General features: G+C 53.7%; 2 protein-coding genes across 3 annotated transcripts in view; both read right to left on the bottom strand.

Moving 5' to 3' along the window:
• Window positions 1-3,040: 3,040 nt before the first annotated feature.
• On the bottom strand, window positions 3,041-9,962 carry Cyth2 (cytohesin 2). 2 transcript variants are annotated; one of them, XM_029542471.1, is made up of 13 exons: window positions 9,745-9,962; window positions 8,615-8,762; window positions 8,453-8,519; window positions 7,800-7,918; window positions 7,178-7,258; window positions 6,493-6,605; window positions 6,142-6,290; window positions 5,641-5,752; window positions 4,067-4,069; window positions 3,834-3,910; window positions 3,632-3,703; window positions 3,390-3,544; window positions 3,056-3,309 (listed from the first exon to the last, which is right to left on the bottom strand). In XM_029542471.1, exons 1-13 carry the CDS (start codon window positions 9,761-9,763, stop codon window positions 3,222-3,224), a joined length of 1,203 nt encoding a protein of 400 aa, XP_029398331.1. In that variant the 5' UTR covers window positions 9,764-9,962; the 3' UTR covers window positions 3,056-3,221. The 2 variants fall into 2 exon arrangements, with proteins under 2 accessions (XP_021047097.1, XP_029398331.1); XM_021191438.2 differs by lacking the exon at window positions 4,067-4,069 and having other exon boundaries at window positions 3,041-3,309.
• Window positions 9,963-12,203: 2,241 nt separating this feature from the next.
• The window catches only part of Kcnj14 (potassium voltage-gated channel subfamily J member 14), an 8,503-nt gene continuing 2,585 nt past the window's right edge, over window positions 12,204-18,121 (bottom strand). The window contains exons 2-3 of the mRNA XM_021217984.2: window positions 15,359-16,120; window positions 12,204-13,892 (exon numbers count right to left, since the gene is read on the bottom strand). Coding sequence (XP_021073643.1) covers window positions 13,296-13,892; window positions 15,359-16,066 — 1,305 coding nt within the window. The 5' untranslated portion in view covers window positions 16,067-16,120 and the 3' untranslated portion in view covers window positions 12,204-13,295. The remainder of the gene's footprint in view (window positions 13,893-15,358; window positions 16,121-18,121) is intronic.

Genomic DNA, 18,121 nt, shown 5'->3' on the forward strand with positions numbered 1-18,121 from the left:
TGTCTTTGTCCAGTCTTCCTTGCAGTGACCTACTAGGACTGCTGCTCTGGTTTCTTCCTGTGTCTGTGTTCTCTCAGGCATCTCCCTGTGCTGCTCTCCGCCTTAGTTATACTTAGGTCTTGTCCTTGTCTCCTCCCTCCCTCCCTCCTGTGGCTGCCTGTCCCTTAGCTTCTCAGTGGCTAGGCTGTTGGCTTGGGTCCCTCATCCTCTACACTTAGGGATCAGAATTTACATGGAGTGAATTTAGTGGAAGAGAGCCAAAGCAAGGGGTGGGTTTAAGCAGGGTGGTATATAGGGGTGACAGGACACTGGGTGAAAGGTGTCACAGGAAAACCCTACAGTAGGGTTTTCCTTCCTCATCATGGGATTGGATTGCTGCCTGGCAAGTGGTGACATGATTGAGAGGCAGGTCTGCCCAGGTTGGAGAGGGAATCATGCTAGTATAGTGGGCCGGATCTTGGCATCCTAGTTCAAAAATGAGTTAGAGCCCTAATGTCAAGTCAGGAGAGATGGGCTAGGACCGTGTGCTCTGTCTACCTGTCTTGCTTTGTCTATCTGTGTGTTTGAGACAAGATCTGTGTGTGGCCCTGGCTATCCTGTAACCACTGTGTAGACCAAGCTAGCCTCTGATTCACAGAAATAGATTAGCTTGCCTTTGCCTCCTGAATGCTGGGATTAAGGCGTCACCAAGCCTGGCAAGGGCCTGAACTGATGGATTGAGGGAGGGACAGGACCTTCATGCCTCGGTCTGAGTGAAGAGGGCCAGATACCCTCCCCCTCCGTGAGATCCAGGCCAATCTGAGGTCTGAGATGCTAATGTCACACCCAGTTAAGGGGATCAAGGTTAAAGGTCTAACCCCCAGGCTGCGGGAGGAGGGCTGGGCCCAGAGCCGCTGCATCTGAGGGAGGAACCTGGGATCAGGACCCCTGGTCTGAAGGAGGGTGTACTATCACACCAACCCTCACCCCACAAACTCATATTCAGTTATCTTCAACCACAGAAACTTACTGCTTCACAGTTGTGGAGGCTACAAGACCAAGACCATCGACATCAGTATTTGGAAAAATCTCTTCCGTGTTTTGCAAGCCTGGCTTCAGGTAATTGTTGGCACTCCTTGGCTTGTCTGTGCTTTGCCCCACTCTGCACTCATCCCCACATGGCACCCTCTGTGGCCTTCTGTCCAAACACCCACTTTGGGGACTTTTTATGTGTGTGGGTATGTCGGTGGGTACCGGGAAGGGCATGGTCTCACTTATCTCGATCTGGCTTTGAACACCTTAATTCTTCCGCCTCACCTAGCACACGGATTGAAATGAGCCCCCCTCCCCGGACACCTGGCCTGAAGGGCAGCTTAAAGCATTTTGCAATGACTTGAATGTTCCACAAACACCTGCAGCCTAGTGTGGCCAACGTTCCCTTGAGACCCGCCATCAAGCGCGCTGATCATCACAGCCCTGGGCCCAAGGTGGTGGTTCCTCCACTCCCTCCTGCTGTAGTCACTGGGTCCCCAAGGACTGCAGACCCCCCCAAGGACTGCAGACCCCCCCTTCCTTTCCCACCACCTCTACTCACTCTCAGATCACCACAACCACCTCACTTAGACACACTGCCTCAGTCTCGGCTTCCCATAACCTGTTCTTGCCCTCCTTAGCCACACCAGTCACCATCTTACCTCAGCTGATGGTAGTCACCAGTTGCCAGACAATGAATGACCCTGGGGTGAGAAGACCTACTGCTAGGGTTTTCCTTTGCCCTCATGTCTTTGTCACCATCCAGCTCAAACTCACCCCTTAGCTTGTCAATCAGTGCAAGCCCTTGTGTCAAGAAAACTTGGTCCTAAGGTGTGAAAGACAAGGAACCAAGCTCAGGGACACCCACAAATGGGGAAGTGGAATCCAGATCCCAGACAGTACCTCCCTGCTGCCCACCACACCGAGGCCAGCAGGACCTGTGAGAGGATGGTTAAGAACCTCCGATGCTCACTGTCCAGCGTTCCTGGTACTTGAGGTGACACTCATGTTGTTTTATTTGGGAATCTCTATTTCACAGCAGCCCCTGGGGGCAGGGAAGAGTAATTCATGACGTTCTCCTAGGAGACAAGACGGCCACTGGAAGACTGGCACGCAGCCTGAGCCACAGCCCACCTGAACTAGAACCTGGATGCTCCCACTTATCCAGACCAGTGCTATTGGGGTGCATACCCACAAGGGTTTGCAAATCCAATACACACGTGCTGGAATCTCAATTCCCAGAAGGTTCCGGGGCAGCATTCTTTCTTCCCAGTCAGACCTGCGTGCTAAAGCATGCTGGGAAGAAGCAATCCCTCTAGAACTACCACTTTAAGTCTTGCAAGGCAGCTAGCAGTCTATAATGCCGAAACTGGGAGGAGGAGGCAGGATTCAGACTTTAAGCTCACCACAGGCCAGGAAGAGTAATAAAAAGCTTCCTGGCTAAATGTGGGCAGGGGGCATTTGGTCCTTTGTTCACTATTCCACCACAAGCACAGGTCAGGGCCACTTGGGGACTCAGCACTATTCCTTCGCCGAGATTCCCTCTCATGAGTCAGGAACACACACCTCCACAGGAGGCTGGATCTGGGGCTAGAAGAGGCCACTGTCACAGCAGCATTCCATGTACCTCCTGATAGCACTGTGCCCCCTTCAGTACACTCTGAGGTACTCATGGACAGCAGAGCCAGTTCCTAGTGACCGTCGCGGGCCTTCTCAGGACCTGCTCCGTCCTGAGCCAGTCCTCTATTGTTCTAGTCTTAGTCTCCTGTGCTGGCTACGTCTCCAATGACCACAGGTCCAACATGAACATGGTGGGCAGAGCACATAGAGAGTATGGTGGGCAGAGCACATAGAGAGTATGCTGTGCCTAAACACCACACGGAGACAGTAAACTCTCCACTCAGCATCCACAGGGCTTGAGTGACTTGTCTGGGATGTGCCTGCCTGCACCCTGTATGCAACCCAGCATTCTGGTTAATGTCAAGAGGATGGGTTCTCAGCTCTCCCAAACCCAAGAAATGAGGGCATCTGCAGGCGCAAGGGATTAAATAATTAATAAGATTACCAACATGTTAATTACAAATAAGGAGTCAGGAGCTAGAGGTGGTGATTTTCCAAATGGGGAACCAGGATCCACAGCCCCAGGGCCCAGGGGTCCTGCCACCCAGGCGGGGCAGCTCCAAAATAAATAATGGAGTTGGGGACAGGGGTCAGGGTTGTTCTTGCTTCTTCTTCACAGAAATCCGCTTCTTTCTTGCTGCCAACATCTCATAGAAGGGGTCCACGCTTACAGCAGCCCTGCAAAGAGGTGTGATGAGGACCAAGGGCCTGAGCCCGGGCCCGGCCCTCCAGCCTGAGCCCGGCCCTATGAGGCTTACTGGATAGACTTGATCCACTCATCTTTCTCCTCCTGGGTGGGTGCTGAGATTCGGTACACCATGTGGTTCCCCTCCACTACCCGGCCGTCAGCCTCTGTCTTGCAGGCTTTGATGAGCTGTCCCTTATTGTTGGGAATGTAAAGCTCAAAGCAGTTCTGGAACACAGGGGAGGGGACAGGTCAGAGGACCCTGGTCGGTACATGCAGGCACAGGGTTAAGGGCAGGCACCCCGTGAGCCTCACCGGCTTCCGTGGATCGTCCACCTCCCGGATGCTCAGGTTCTCTAGGGGAATAATCCCTCGGGGCTCCTTGTCCTGAGAGGCAGAGGCAGAGTTCAGGTTATGTGGGTCCCCAGTGACTCCCTTAGAGCGAGAGCTGGGTGCCCTGCCCCGCCCCGCCCTGCCCTGCCCCATCCTGGCCCTCGTCTGCAAGCTCCATCCTCACCGTAGTGTACTCAAAGTAGTAGAGGCAGTTGTCTGTAAGGATGAACCAGCGCCGCTTCCAAGTCTTCACCCGGCCCCCTGCAAGGGAAGGGGTGGGAGGGGCCGGGCTCAGCGGGGAACCGCTGGGGAAGGGGGGAGCAGAGCAGGAAAGGTAGGGTTCTTAGGTCTAGGACAGAGGCAGTGAGGGAAGATAGGCAGGCAAGGACAAGCTGCTGGGGCCCCAGGAGTCGGGACCCCCTGCTTGGGCCAACGGTTCTGCCTATTCTTATCAACACAGGCCCAAGCCCCTCCCCCTGGGCCGAGGCAGCCCCTCCCTTTCTGATGGGGTGGGGGCGGGGCAAGAAAACCAGGTACCTACCTCCTGGGGCAGACAGCGAGAAAGCAGGCAGGACCAGGTGTGGAAGGGAAGGCGGAGGGATGGGGTGCCCCCAAGAATCGCAGCGACAGAAACAGGGGGTCAGGGAAGGGATGCACAGGGAGCCAGAGCCACAGCAAGAGAACAGGCAGAGGGGAGGGGAGAGAGGAAGAAAACCAGTTACATCTACATGGGGTGGAGCCAGGCCCTCCCCCTGCCCACCTGGTGTTCAGCCTGGCCAGGATGGCCCTAACACCCTCCCTGATCTAAGGGGTCGGGGTGGTCTTAGCTGTGTGCTCTTACCAAGTCCCTGGCCCTCTCTGGAGACCCCACCCACCCATATCTTTTCTGGAACAAGATGGCCTACGGTGGCCTCTGTCTGGATGAACCAGTGGGAGTAGAGATGTTTTCATCAGCCATGATGGTCAGAATCAAGCCCATGGCAGACCCTTGCATCTCACTGGCATGGCACCTTTGAGCCTCAGTTTCTTCAAATGAGAAATGGAAACTACTGTCGGCAGAGCAGCTCAGAGCCCCATCTTGGGGGAAGTTGCCTTCTTGCTCCTCCTGAACTACTCTCTGTTGAGGAACCTGATCTTTTGTCATCTTCCTAGCTTCCCTGCACCCTACAAAGGGGTCAGGGCCAGGTGCTGCCTAGCAAGGGCCGTGTGTGTTCACCAGGATAGCACACCGGCTATGAGGACACAGTGCCTTGCTCCGTGAGCACCCATCAACATGGCAGGACAGGACCTAAAGGCCTGGAGGGATGCCAAAGCCACTGCCGACCAGCACGAGCTAAGTGCGGCCCAAGCCCACCCTCCCTCCGCAGGGAGACTCTAGCTACAGCCCTCACTCTGTCCCTGAGCAGTGTCCAGGCAGCCCTGCCGCTCTCCCCCACTAGCTGTACTGCACGTGTCTGAGGGGCTGTAGTTACTAATGGCTGGCCTGCACCCAGATCCTGCCTGCATCAGCCTCAGGGTTCGCAGCACCTGCAACTCAGAACAACTCTCCTGGTTACCGTCTCTGGCCCTGGATAACTGAGCAGCTGGTTAAAACACGGTGCCATATCACACTTCCAACCGGGAACTCAAGAGTCAACTAAAACCATCTGCCTACATCTCTCCTGTTCCCTCCTCAGGCAGGCCTGAAGCCCAAAGTTATCCCTATGTTGGCTCACCTTGGGCTGACATTCAGCAGGCTGGCAATGAGGCCAAGTCTAGAGCCGTCTGCCAAGCAGCTGATCCTGTCCTGGGCCTGGGAGATTTTTACTAAGGGAGGTGAGAGCCTGGCTCATCAGGCCCAGCACATAGACAAGTCTGCTCTTGATTTCAGCCCCATTTTTCAGTTGTGGAAACTTGAGGTTCTCAAAGGTGCAAAAACTGAGGACGGTTGGTCATGACCCAGGCCACTAGTGTCCCTGCAAGGTGGCCAGCAGGCTCAGGAAGGGACGTACCCAGCTTTAGGAGCCAGCCCTCTCGGTCTGGGTTGAAGAAGGTGTGGGTGAGATCATTCCCATCATCCTCTGGGATTTTGAAGGGCTCGTTCCGGATGCTGTCATAAAGGTTCTGAGGGGCAGAAAACAGGTTAGCAACTCCAGGCCTCTGAGCCGCCTTCTGTTCAAGGGTCAGGAAAATCATCAATTGCTCACTCCCCAGGAGAGAAAGGAAAACAGAAAGCAGAAGAGATGGGAGGAGGGAGGGAGAGAAAGATGAAGGGATAATGATGGGAAGGCTGTTAAGTCTGTTAAGTTCTCAGAGATGACAGGAGAGCAAGCCTGCAAAGCCTGAGTGGGGACATAGAACACCAACCAGGGCAGAGCAGGAACGTGGGAGCAGGAGAGGAAACAGACGCAAGGGTCACATTGACACACTGTGAGCAGCCAGGCCAGTTCAGGGACTGAGACACCCCTGGGGCACAAGGTTAGAAGAGGGGTGGAGCTGGGAACAGCACTGACCCTGAGAAGATCCTCAGGCAGGTCCCCACCCTCATTGATGCCCCGGTTCATGGCCACAAAGCGCTCCAGGCCCGGCTTGTCCCTGACGTTGGGATTGTGAAGGCTGGTGTTCAGCATGATCACGGCAAAGGACAACACGTAGCAGGTGTCTGTACCAGGTCAAAAAGGCAGCTGGTGAGGATCATGACCTTCCTGGAGCAGCCAGGCCAGTTCAGGGACTGAGACACCCCTGGGGCACAAGGTTAGAAGAGGGGTGGAGCTGGGAACATGTCTATTCCTCGCTCATCTGGTGATCCAGAGTCTAGCACTTCTTCCTTGGACTATAGGTCCACACCTGTCCTCCGGTCCTACCTGTAGACTGGAAGACCCCAGGGTTGCATAAGCAGTATCTCTGGGCAAAAGCCTCCATCATTCGATCGATTTTCTGAGCCTCTCCAGGGAGGCGAAAGCTCCACAGGAATTGCCTGGTATGGGGAGAGAGGCAGGGTAGGCAGGGTTTCAGGGCTGGAAAACGCTCACGACTCAGTCCCTGTTAAAGGCAGACAAATCATCACCTAAACCCTGTCTGCTGTGGCGACGCACAGCACCCAGGGGAGAGGGGCAGGTGATCCCGCTGTGAATTTAAGGATAGCCTGGTCTACAGAGTTCCAGGCCAAACAGGGATACACAATGAAATGCTGTCTCAATCCCAACCCCTAAACAAACAGATTCCAAATCTCTCTGCTCCAACTGTAGCTTCAGGTATAGGCGTGTGTTCTGACCAGATCTGTAAGCTCTGGCCAAGGATTCAGGTGGGCCTATGTAGAAACAGTCTTTTTCCACTCCCTAAGTTTGATAAATTAGCCTGGGGGTTGCGGGTGCTTTTGCTGTCAAAAGGGGAACCCACTGAGAAGAGTGGAGAAGCAGCCCACCCTGGGCTTGTCCTACTGGAGAGTCATTTCCTGAGGTGAGCGTGGCTTGTTTCTGTTGGGGTGGTCACCCCCCCACACACACACAGCTGAGAAAGCCCTGGCATTTCTGCCATTTCTGTCCTCACCGGAGGGCCTGCACCAGGTTGAGGTCGGTGAACTCATGGAGATCCACAAAAGCATGGAGCACAGACAGGTTCAGCTCCTCCCTGGAGGGAGAGACAGTCACATCGGGATGAGTGACAGGACAGATAACATCATCACATCTTGTTCACTGTGCTTCCCCCACAGCAACTCCGCCTGTCCCCTGGCTTCATCCATAGGCTGGGTTCTGGAATAGGACACTTTGCTCTTACAGCCTGTCAGATCTTAGAGCACACAGAGGACCTAATGTCACTTCTCTTAACTGTCCCCCTAGAAGCCTTTATCTCAAGAGCTGGCCTTTATCTACGCAGTCACAGCAGTTCCCAGTTCCTACTTACTCATATCTACAGAGGGTTTCTATTTACTTGTGGCTCGGGCCCATGGCTCCAGACTCCAGACAATCCACTTGTGTAGACATGGTTAAGTCACTAACTTTCAGGCTTCAACAGTAGCCCCAAATATAAATGGTGCCCCGACTTACTGGATAGCTACAGGCACCACTTCCCAATACTCTCCAGCTCCCTGCAGAGCCAGTGGAGGCCACAGACCTGCTCTACCCCATGAGGTGCTAACGAGAGTGGGAGCACTGTCAGCCTGGCCGCTCACCTTTCCCCTAGGTAGTCCCCAATGGCTGTCTTGTTCAGCCCCTCGCCCTTGTACAGGAAGCGGGCGATCTCCTCAGGCGTGTTCTGCAGAAGTTCATGTTCCACCAAGAATTGGATCCCCTAGAGGGAGGGGGCCAGATGTGTGCCCAGGGCAGAGGTTCCTGCTCCCCACGAACCTCAGCATCCAAGCGCCCTCACCCTAACAGAGCATCATCACCTTCGCAGAGCTCCGCATGCACCATCCCTAACTCATCCCCTCAGCCTCTAAGGCCAATCCCAGCATGTCCAACTGGGTCTGCAAGGCACAGGCTTGAAGGATAACGGAATACTCTACACAGTACAATAAAGAAATGAAGCAGATACCAGACACCCATCCATCAAGCTATCAACATGGAATCCCTTCCTAGCTCTTCCTGTGTCATGAAAACCCCTCTCTTACTGCCATATCTCACCCTGAACTGTTAGCACTTCTATTTGGGGGACGCCTGAGGGTACTGCAGGGTCTTAGGATTCTCAGCACTGCAAAGCACAGGGCCAGACCCTCAGTACACAGATAATCATGGAACAGAGTCTGTTGTCTAAAGGCTGCCTATTGTCTTAACACTTCTAGAACCAGAGAGATGCAAACCATGCCAGAATATCTTCCCCGCTAACCTTTTTGGGGTCCATGTTGAATTTCTTCCTGCCCATTGCCATCTTCCGGTTCCGCTGCAAGGTCTTACTGCAAAAGCAGGGTGGGGAGCAGCCAAGGGCCAATGCTTGAGCATCCAGAGCCCTGGCTAAGCCCCATGTCCCATGAGTGCCCACAGGTCTCACCTGCCCTCATTGGCCTCCAGACCCTCCACCTCGCTCATAGCTTCACTTAGCTCTTCCCGCAGGCGCTGGATCTCCACCAGCAGCTCCTGCTTGCGCCGACGGATGTTCTCCAATTCCATGCGCTCCTCTGGAGTCAAGTCTGGGGGCTCTGGGGACCAGGGTCAAGAAATTAGTTCTGGGGGCCAGGACTCCTGCATCCTGAGAAAGGATTTGGGCTGGGGGTCTGGATTCCTGTCCAGATGAGGAATGGGTACCAGAAGTCTGAGAGGAGAGGGAATAAGACTCTGAGTCTTTAGTTTGGGACAGAAGTGCCTAGGAATCCCAGCTCATAGGTCTGGGGATGAATTTCTGGGCCAATTACTTGAAAGGCAACCAGTCCCTGGGATCCTGGACCCATCACCACAGTTAGAAACTCCCGAGTCTGAATTTTAGATGCTTTATTTGGAAGCCCTGGCTCCTTGGTCCTAATACAGTAGAACAGGGCGCTTGGATATTGGAAACATTACTTGGAAGGACACAGGGCCTTGGACTCATGGCTTCATCCTCAAAAGGGCTTTGGGGTCCTAGATCTCAGAAGAGAACAGGCCCCTTCATCGTAGCTGAGGACCTGGGATCCTGGATCTTGCATGCAAATCTTGGAAAGACACCAGGACTCTGGCTTCACCACTGTAGGGATCCTAGCATGAACCTTGGGTGGATTTCTCGTAAGGGGGCCAGACTCTGGCTCCATCATGATGGGAAAGTTGGGGGTCCTAAATCTTGGGTGCATTTCTTGGAAAAGAACCGAGGTTCTGATTCCGCCATAGCGGACACCGTGGTCTGGATCTGGGGTACACAGGAAAGACAAGCTACGGCAGCAGGATCCTGGGTCAGGGTCGGGAAGCCTAGGTCCGCAGGAAGAAAGCCAGGCCGCCGCTCCCGCGGGTGGACGCCCCGCCCCGCTGCGCGCCCCGCCCCGCCCGCCAGCCGTCGCCGGAAGCGGGCTCGGCCCAAACAATGGCCCGGGACCCCCGGCTCTCGGCCGCGCCGGAAGCCCGTCCCGTGCGCTGAAAGGCGCCTCGCCACTGCCCTGCTGACCGCGGCGGGGTTCGGGAGCCGCTCCGCCCGCCCGCCCGCCTCGCCCGGCCTACCGTAGACACCGTCCTCCATGGCGGCTAGGAAGGCCCGCGGGGAGTCCGGGGCGGTTCCGCCGGCTGGGCCTGCGTCCGCGTCGGCCCGCGGGCTCGAGTGAGCCCGCTCAAACGCCCCAGGAGCCACCGCCGCCTCCTCAGCGCCCGTCCTCAGCGCCGAAAAGACTCTCCCTTCACGGCCCAACCGCCCGGCCGGTGGGGCCCGCCCCTTGCTTTGACACCACCCAATCCGCTGTGTGTCTCCCCGAATGCTCCGCCACCCAGCGCCACAGGATCATTTCCAGGACCAATAGACACACAAGAAGCAGATGCAGGCACGTACAGCTGGCGTTAGACTGCTAGGCTGGCCAATCGGAGTGTGGGTAGTGTGCTCGGTCCCGCCTCCGAAACAAAGGAAAATCCTTGGCAGCTTTACCCTCCAATAAGAAAACTGAAAAAGAAGCGACCAGGAGGTGTGGCTTCATGGAGAGGGGAGATTGGGCCTGCGCACAAACCAGACTAGAGGTACTTAACCTTCCCTTCCCACCCCGCAGGCATCCGTTGTTAGGGGGCGGTGCTTTGTTAGCTTTGTTGTCAAGGGCGGGGTCTCAACCTTGGGTTGCAGCTCGAGCCACACCTCCTGGCCCTCCAAGCTAGCTTTTGACCGCAGTGGTTGCCAAGCAACTGGGAGCCACACAGGTCATTTTTTTTTTTTTTTTGCCTGCTTTCTCAGGGTACTTCTCAGCAGGTCGCTATCTTTGAACCCTTTTCGTATCTCCACATGAGACTTTCCTACACACCTCAAATCTCCTCAGAATCAAAGGATGGTAAATAAAAGCATTCTTTCTTCCAAATGTTATGGTATTGGGTACCGTGATTGCAGGGGGGCTCTACCTTCTCAGCGCTGTTTTTCAGGCTCTTCCTCTCTCCTAAACTCTCCTTTTTAGCTTCCTCTTCCTAAAATCCTGCCTTCCCCAGGCGTTCCCCCAAGACACCCCTTTTCCCTCAGAATCTTCTGCCTCACACTCTGTTTAACAACTCCCCAAGACCCTGTACTTAAAGTCCTCCTTCCACCCAACCTTTTCAGTCCCCACACTCCTCCTGCCCCGCCCCCCTTTTTTTCTCCAGACAGGGTTTCTCTGTGTAGCCCCCCTGGCTGTCCTGGAATTCACTCTGTAGACCAGGCTGGCTTCGAACTCAGAAATCCACCTGCTTCTGCCTCCCGAGTGCTGGGATTAAAGGCGTGCGCCACTACTGCCCGGCTCACTGCCCTTCTTAAACTCATCCCTCCACACAGAATTCTCCTCTTTACAGGGAAAGCAGTGAGGGGCCTGTTTGATGGGGACTTCTGCACACTTGTAAATCCCAGGCCCATGATGGGGCTTCCAGGTCTTGTCCTCATTTGTGTCCCTGAGCTGCTCAGGTGGGGGCAGATTCTGGGCCAGGACTTGGGTAAGCCTCTGGATTAGTCATGGAGCCTCCTAATCCCCTCTGTGACCTTTATGAGTGGTGCGACCCATGCCCTCCCTCGTGGAGACCCTGGGTACACCAGTTCTACCCAGTGCTCTCCTTTTCATTAGAATCCCACATCCCTGCCTGTTGAACCCAGCTTAGCATCCTTCTCCGCCATGGTCTTCTTTGTTCCTAGCCCCTGCCCTGGACTTGGAGGTGGGAGAGCTGCCAGCTAATTAATCCTGTCCGGTTATTACCTGGGGATTTTGAAGGATAAAGCAAGATGAGAACCTGAAGAGGGCATGGGTGGATTCAGCACTCAGGCAAGCCAGTGCCAGCGATGGTGCTGGCTCCTAGTGGGGAACATGAGTGAGGACATCTCCTCTTTCTGGCCATCAGCCTGCTGAGCACTTAGGTGGCTGCTCCAATGGGTAAAGGCCAAGAACAGAGACCCACAATTTCAGAAATACAGGCACCCTGCCAGGGCTCCGGGGCCTTCATACAGTGACAGGGTTCCCCTGTGAATGCCTCCACTTCTCACAGTGGATATACCCTAGAGACAACAGCTGCCTCTCCCATCCCCAGCCCCTAAGCTGGAGCAGGGAAATGGTGACACTGGCCCTGGTGATAGCCCATGCTTTTTGCTGGTTCTGAATCTAAATACATGGATCCAGCCATCAAGTCAGTGTCCCTTCTGCTACCCCTGGAAGGCTGTTTCAGCATGAGGGTAGGGAGAGGAAATCTCAGGACCTACACTGTATCTTAGCTTCTGTAGGGTGAAGGACCACCCTGCCAGGAGGACCCCGGGAGAACTGTGGCTATTGTTACAGGGAAAACAGAAGCAGCAAGAGGAAAGATTTGCCTAAAGTCATGAAGTTACTTGTAGCTGCTGGGATCTAAATGAAGTGAGCCTTCCTGGACCTCTGTGGGGCTCCAGTTAGCTTGGGTCTTTCACATCTTACTACAGAACAAACAGAAAAGATAGAGATCTGTATTTATATCATATATAATACACATTATGTATAATATCTGTTGAGAAGGAGACACACATCACTGAGTATAGTAACCCAGAATATTTTAGGCTTGCCGGCCTCAGCCTCTTTCTTCCCTTTTCCATTCGTTAGCCCTGTGATCGTCTAGGCTCTTGCTTGCGAGCTCCACCCAGAACAGTGTCTGCCTCCTAGAGCTGTCAGGCTGAAGATGACAAGGACTTCTAGGCTTTGGGACAGGGCAGCTCTGGTCTCTGGAGTTTTGATTCCTTTTGGCATTACAGAACCATAGGAAGCGACCCAAGGTCACGGACCCAAGGTCAACCCTGCTGGGCAGAGTGGAGCCAGCAAATCACAGATAGCTAGACTCCCACCCGGACTCTGATCGACCTTGAACCGTAGACCCCGATTCCTTTGGGTGTTCTAAGAATGGCACTTCACACAAAAACAAAATTCACCCTGTGGATCATGGAGAAGCCAGACCTACCCCCGTAGCCTGACCCTAAACAGCCAGTACTCCAGAGTCCTCCAGGATCTGGAACCTTAGTGTGTCAGCTTAGTCCTTCCAAACTCAGAAACCTACCAATGTTTTGTATATTCTAGAAACATAGCTTTGTAGTTTCTGGAGCAGCTCCACTCTCCTCTAGCCAACCTGTTCTAGAACCCCATGTCAACTTAGACTCAAGAGAATCTCAACTCTTGGGCTTTCTGACCTTTTCCCCCCACAGATGGTCCAGTCACTGTTCTGTCTTTGGTCAATTATGATGATCCTGAATCCTTGTTTCTTGATCTGTGTAAATTGACAGTTTCCTCCGTGAGGCTGTGCATCTCACTGATGTCCAACCAAAGTCCAGCCTCCATGCCTTGTCTTTTGTATGGTCCAGAAATCTGATCCTTCGGCTCTAGTAAGCCTCAGGAATCCAGCTCATAAAGGAGTCTCGGGAGTGAGAATGGAGCAGAGAATAAAGGTGTGGTATATCTGTGGTAGACATCCTCATGGTTAATGGTCACCTCAGCAGGCCACTGGTCCTGAGAAACCCCTGCCCTACTCCCATCAGAGGCTGGAAGGAAGCTCTCCATCCCTGTCATCTTTGGGAAGGGGTGTCACATGGGGAAGTGGGCCTCAGTGTGTCATGGAGGCAGGGTCAGAGCCAGGGTTGGTGTAAGAGCTTGGGGGCTGGCAGCCCTCTCTGGGGTCTCTGCTGAAGTCCCCTCCTTAGTGTCTTCCTCCTCATCTTCCTCCTGGCAGCAGCTCAGAGCAAGTTCATTCTCATAACAAAATGCAGTGAGGGAGCCAGGGAAACTTGACTTAGGGCTGTGAGAAGCCTGTTCTGCCCGTTCATCCAGCTCCTTGGCACTGCAGACTGGTGTCCCCGGGACCTCATATGTTCGATGGAAGTGGCGATAGTCAACCTCATACTGGGAGCCACGCTGGAAGAGGACCGGCTCAAAGCGATGTCCCCAGAGCAGCTCACCTGGGAGGTAAGATGAGCGGCACTGTGTAGTCATGGCTGTGGCCTCAACCATACCTTCAAGAATGACCACCAGCTCAAAGTCAGCCCGGGCCAGCTCGGCCCGCCCCAGCTCATATAGTGGACTGGCAGAGTCAATCTCATGCACAATGGTAATGGGGGATACAAGGAAGATGCGATCAGTGCCTCCATCAAAACCAACATCTACATCCTGGTGGTCCAGTGGGATGTACTCACCCTCGGGGGTCACACGGGGCTGTGCAGGAGCAAGAGGACAGAGTCAGAGAAGTGAACAAGGACTACAGAAAAAGAGAAGCAAAGATACAGAGAAAGAACAAAGAGCAATACGGTGAAATTGATCCAAAGACAGGCACAAAGGCAGACAGACAGAAGCAGAGACAGATTCCAAGACAAAGGCACACAGACTCAAACTTAGGGAAAGGGGAACATAAACCCCAAACAGAGAGGTACACAGACCCACCCCACCAGGGCGACCAAAACCCAGGAGCAAGGAAAGACAGAAGAAACCTGGAGAGGGATAGCGACTAGAGACCTAGGGACCCAGAGACAGGAAGATGTACGGGGTGTATCTGGCTCCAACAGGAACTATTCTCTGGCTATTTGAGGAGGCTGTGTCTCTCATCCCACTGAGTATAGGGCTGAGCACCCCGAGGAGTGTGTGTCAGTGTGTCAGCAGTTTTGCCTCCTACTGACTACCCTATGACTGACTTTCAGGTTGTGTCACTACCCTGCAGACCTCTGGAAGAAGTGACCTTCTGGGTTATCTTGGGAGTTTTGTTGTTGTGGTTGTTGTTGTTTTAATTAATTATTATTTATTTTATGTGAGTACACTGTAGCTGTACAGATGGTTGTGAGCGTTCATGTGGTTGTTGAGAATTGAATTTTAGGACCTCTGCTTGTTCTGGTCAACCCTGCTCGCTATAGCTGACTTTCAGACGCACCAGAAGAGGGCATCAGATCTCATTACCGGTGGTTGTGAGCCACCATGTGGTTGCTGGGAATTGAACTCAGGACCTTTGGAAGAGCAGTCAGTGCTCTTACCCGCTGAGCCATCTCGCCAGCCCATCTTGGGAGTTTTAAAGGGCTAGGAGCTCAAGTATGGTTGAGGCTCTTTTTCTGTGTCCCAGGGGCTTCTGGAAGCCATACTTCCCACTGTTAACCACCCTCTCATCTGACCTCAAGTGCAACCTCTACTAGGCCAGTGCTGACTGCAACTCAATGGGAACCCAGACGCTTGAGCAATGTGGCCTCAAGTCAGGAGCATCGAAGCTTCTACAGCAGGGCTTGGAGGAGGTCGCTGTCTCACTGGCCGGGGAGAATGGCCTCGTGCTGGGACTGTTTCCAGCCTAGGTGCTCTATTCATTGGGCAGGAGATTGGTGGGAGAGCCTGGGACCCAAGTTCTGTCATCCTTTCTCCTGGGAATTGTGCCTTGGACAGTGGTAAGGCCTCACAGTCCCAACACCCACTCAACACATCTCAGGCTGCTGCACACCTGCCTTAATGTTGCTGGGAGCTGCAGGAGGAGCAGCGGAGGGCAGGAGTGGTTGCCCGTGTCTAGAGCACTCAGTAAATTCCTATCAGGCAGCCTCCAGGTCAGGGAGTCTTCCTACACTTTACAACGGTTCCTCTTCTAATCACACACGCACCTGCACACACTGTAGCATCTGGGTGCCCTCCCCAGCCCCCACAGCCCCCCTCACCTGCAGCAGCTGGGCCCGCACGTGAGCTTCCACCAGGTGGCTGCGGCGCAGGTTGCCCACCCGCCACATGAGGCAGAGACGGTGGTCTCGCAGAGCCACCACTGCGTTCTCACTGAAGACCAGTGTCTCGTTGCGTTTCTTGGGCTTGGCCATCTTGGCCATAACTGCACCCACGACGAAGGCGTCGAGCACACAGCCTGCGATGCACTGCAGCACCACAGCGGCCACTGCAGCTGGACACTCCTCGGTGACGCTGCGCACACCATAGCCTATGGACGTCTGGGTCTCCAGTGCAAAGAGGAAGGCAGCCAGGAAGCTGGCCACTTGCGAGAAACAGGGAGCCGGTGGCGGTGGGGCAGCTAGGTCGCCATGCAGCGAGGCGATGAGCCAGAAAGTCAGGCCGAAGAGCAACCAGGAGGCGAGGAAGGAACAGGAGAAGAGCAGGCACATCCAGCGCCAGCGCACGTCCACACATGTGGTGAACAGGTCACTTAGGTAGCGTGCGCCCTGGCCACCCAGATTCACGAAGCGCACATTGCAGTGCCCATCTTTTTTGACGAAGCGCCCGCGGCGCCGGCTCCCAGCTACCGGCCCAGGCGCCCACCCATTGCGGCACAGCCCGGCCCCCGCCTCCTCCTCATCGCCAGCTCGACTGTTTCCTGGCTCCAGCGCGCCGCTCAGGCGGCGCAGGGCCCGAGCCAGGCCCATTGGGTGGGGAGACCCCCTCTAGATCTGTCCTAGCGGGGGGCAGGCGCCCCAAACCTGCAGAACAACAACAAAAAATGGGCAGGAGAATGTCCGAGGTACCAGGAACTGGAGGTCCCACCGGCCACAACACTGTCTGTCTTCTGCACCCTCAGCTAACAAGGATAGGGCAGTACTCATGGACATTTAAGGATATCCTGCCTGCCATGGGAAACTTGGTATAGGTACAACTGTAGCAGAGGGTTTGAAGTAAGTAATGTTGCTATGACATATGCCAAAGTGGTGGCTTACACTGCTGCAAACACTGTTTATGAATTTACACATCTGTGGTGCTTTTGTTCTTGAGATAATACTGGTGTGGAACACAAAGGAACTCCTGAATGTCTGGCAGTGCTCTACCACTGAACCATGCCTCTAGAACCAAGAACAGTTTTGAGATAGACAATATAATCTTACGACATAAACTGCTTAAGACCACAGCTACTCAAGCTAGGGTTTGAATGCTAGCAGTTTAGCTCCTGAATCCTTGTAGGTGACTACCAATACCAAGAATCAGAAGGAAAAAAAAACCCAGGCCCTGGTGTGTGGTGCACACACATACCGTATCCATGGGCCCTGGTGTGTGGTGCAGAACTGAAGAGGCTGATGTAGAAGCACGGAGAATTTGAGGTCAGCCAGAGCTACAAAAAGCCATGACTCATACAAGTAACAAGGGTTCTATCCAGCAGAGAAAAAGAAATGAGGGACGAACACCAAACAATATGAACACTTTCTTTGTTGAGGCTACCTTATGAGCTCCAGGGATCTTTGTACCTCAGCCCCTGGAGAATGTGGGAACTGAGGCCAGGTACCTTAAACTATTTTAAGTGGGAGCAGCCAATTCCAGGCATTGCTCAGTGCCTTGTATCTTTTTATTTCTCCTAGTTCCCTCTATCTTCTGCATCATTTATACCCTCTGAATTTGCCAAACTCGAACTGAAAGCAATGCCCTCTGTACAGAACATGAGACCTTTTTACACACTTGTATTCCCTGAATGATACTGTAAAGCTACATAGCAAAGGTGGGTGATGGTGGTGCACACCTTTAATCCCAACACTTGAGAGGCAGAGACAGGCAGATCCCTGAGGATTTGAGGCCAGCCTGGTCTACTGAGTGAGTTCCAGGACAGTCAGGGCTACAGCGAGAAACCCTATCTTGAAAAAAACCAACAAAATCCCAATATATAACGTTACATTGTTCTGTATTGGAATCTAGAGGTTCTTTGAGACAGTTTTCCCATACCGCAGACTGGTCTGGATTGGATCCTCCTGCCTCCATACCCTGCAGGCAAGGATCACAGGCCTAAAGCACTAGACTCAGCTACAGAGAAGACTCTAAGCACATGGGACAATATGTGGCAGTTACCTCCATCTGAGGAAAGAGGTGACTTGGGGGAAAGTATGCAGGGTTTCTTCCTAAGCTGGTAAAAGTTCTAGCATTACTGCTCAACTGTGAATACACTGCAGGTCACTGGACAGGTTAGGCCGGGTGGCTCAGTAGCAGTGCTTGTGTTCCATTCCTCAGGCCCCTGGGTTTTAGGCCCCAGCATTCCAATAGAAACATCAAGTCTGCTGATGGATGAATTACTTTCAAATGAAGCTACTAATCAGTTCAGCCTTGACCCTCTAATCCGAGGCCACTCCTACTATTCCTCAGTTTCCTTAACAAGGATAGGGACAACATCCCAGTAAGGAAAACACCTCTGGTCACAAAGACCCAGGCTCTGCTGGCCATTGTGGAGGAAAGTGGAGCAGAGTGCCAAGCCAGCCTACACAACAAGACCTTATCTAAAAAAGGAAAAAAACAAAACAAAACAAAACACCCCTCAGGGCCTGATCTGACTAGGCTTCCTTCCCTGGAGCTCTGATTTGCTCATTTGAGGATGGAGACCAAAATCCCTGACTTGAAAGGTAAGAGGGGCCGGGCGTGGTGGCGCATGCCTTTAATCCCAGCACTCGGGAGGCAGAGGCAGGCGGATTTCTGAGTTCAAGGCCAGCCTGGTCTACAGAGTGAGTTCC

This window comes from Mus pahari, chromosome 1 (genome assembly GCF_900095145.1).
Source record: "Mus pahari chromosome 1, PAHARI_EIJ_v1.1, whole genome shotgun sequence".
Classification (NCBI taxonomy): Eukaryota; Metazoa; Chordata; class Mammalia; order Rodentia; family Muridae; genus Mus; species Mus pahari.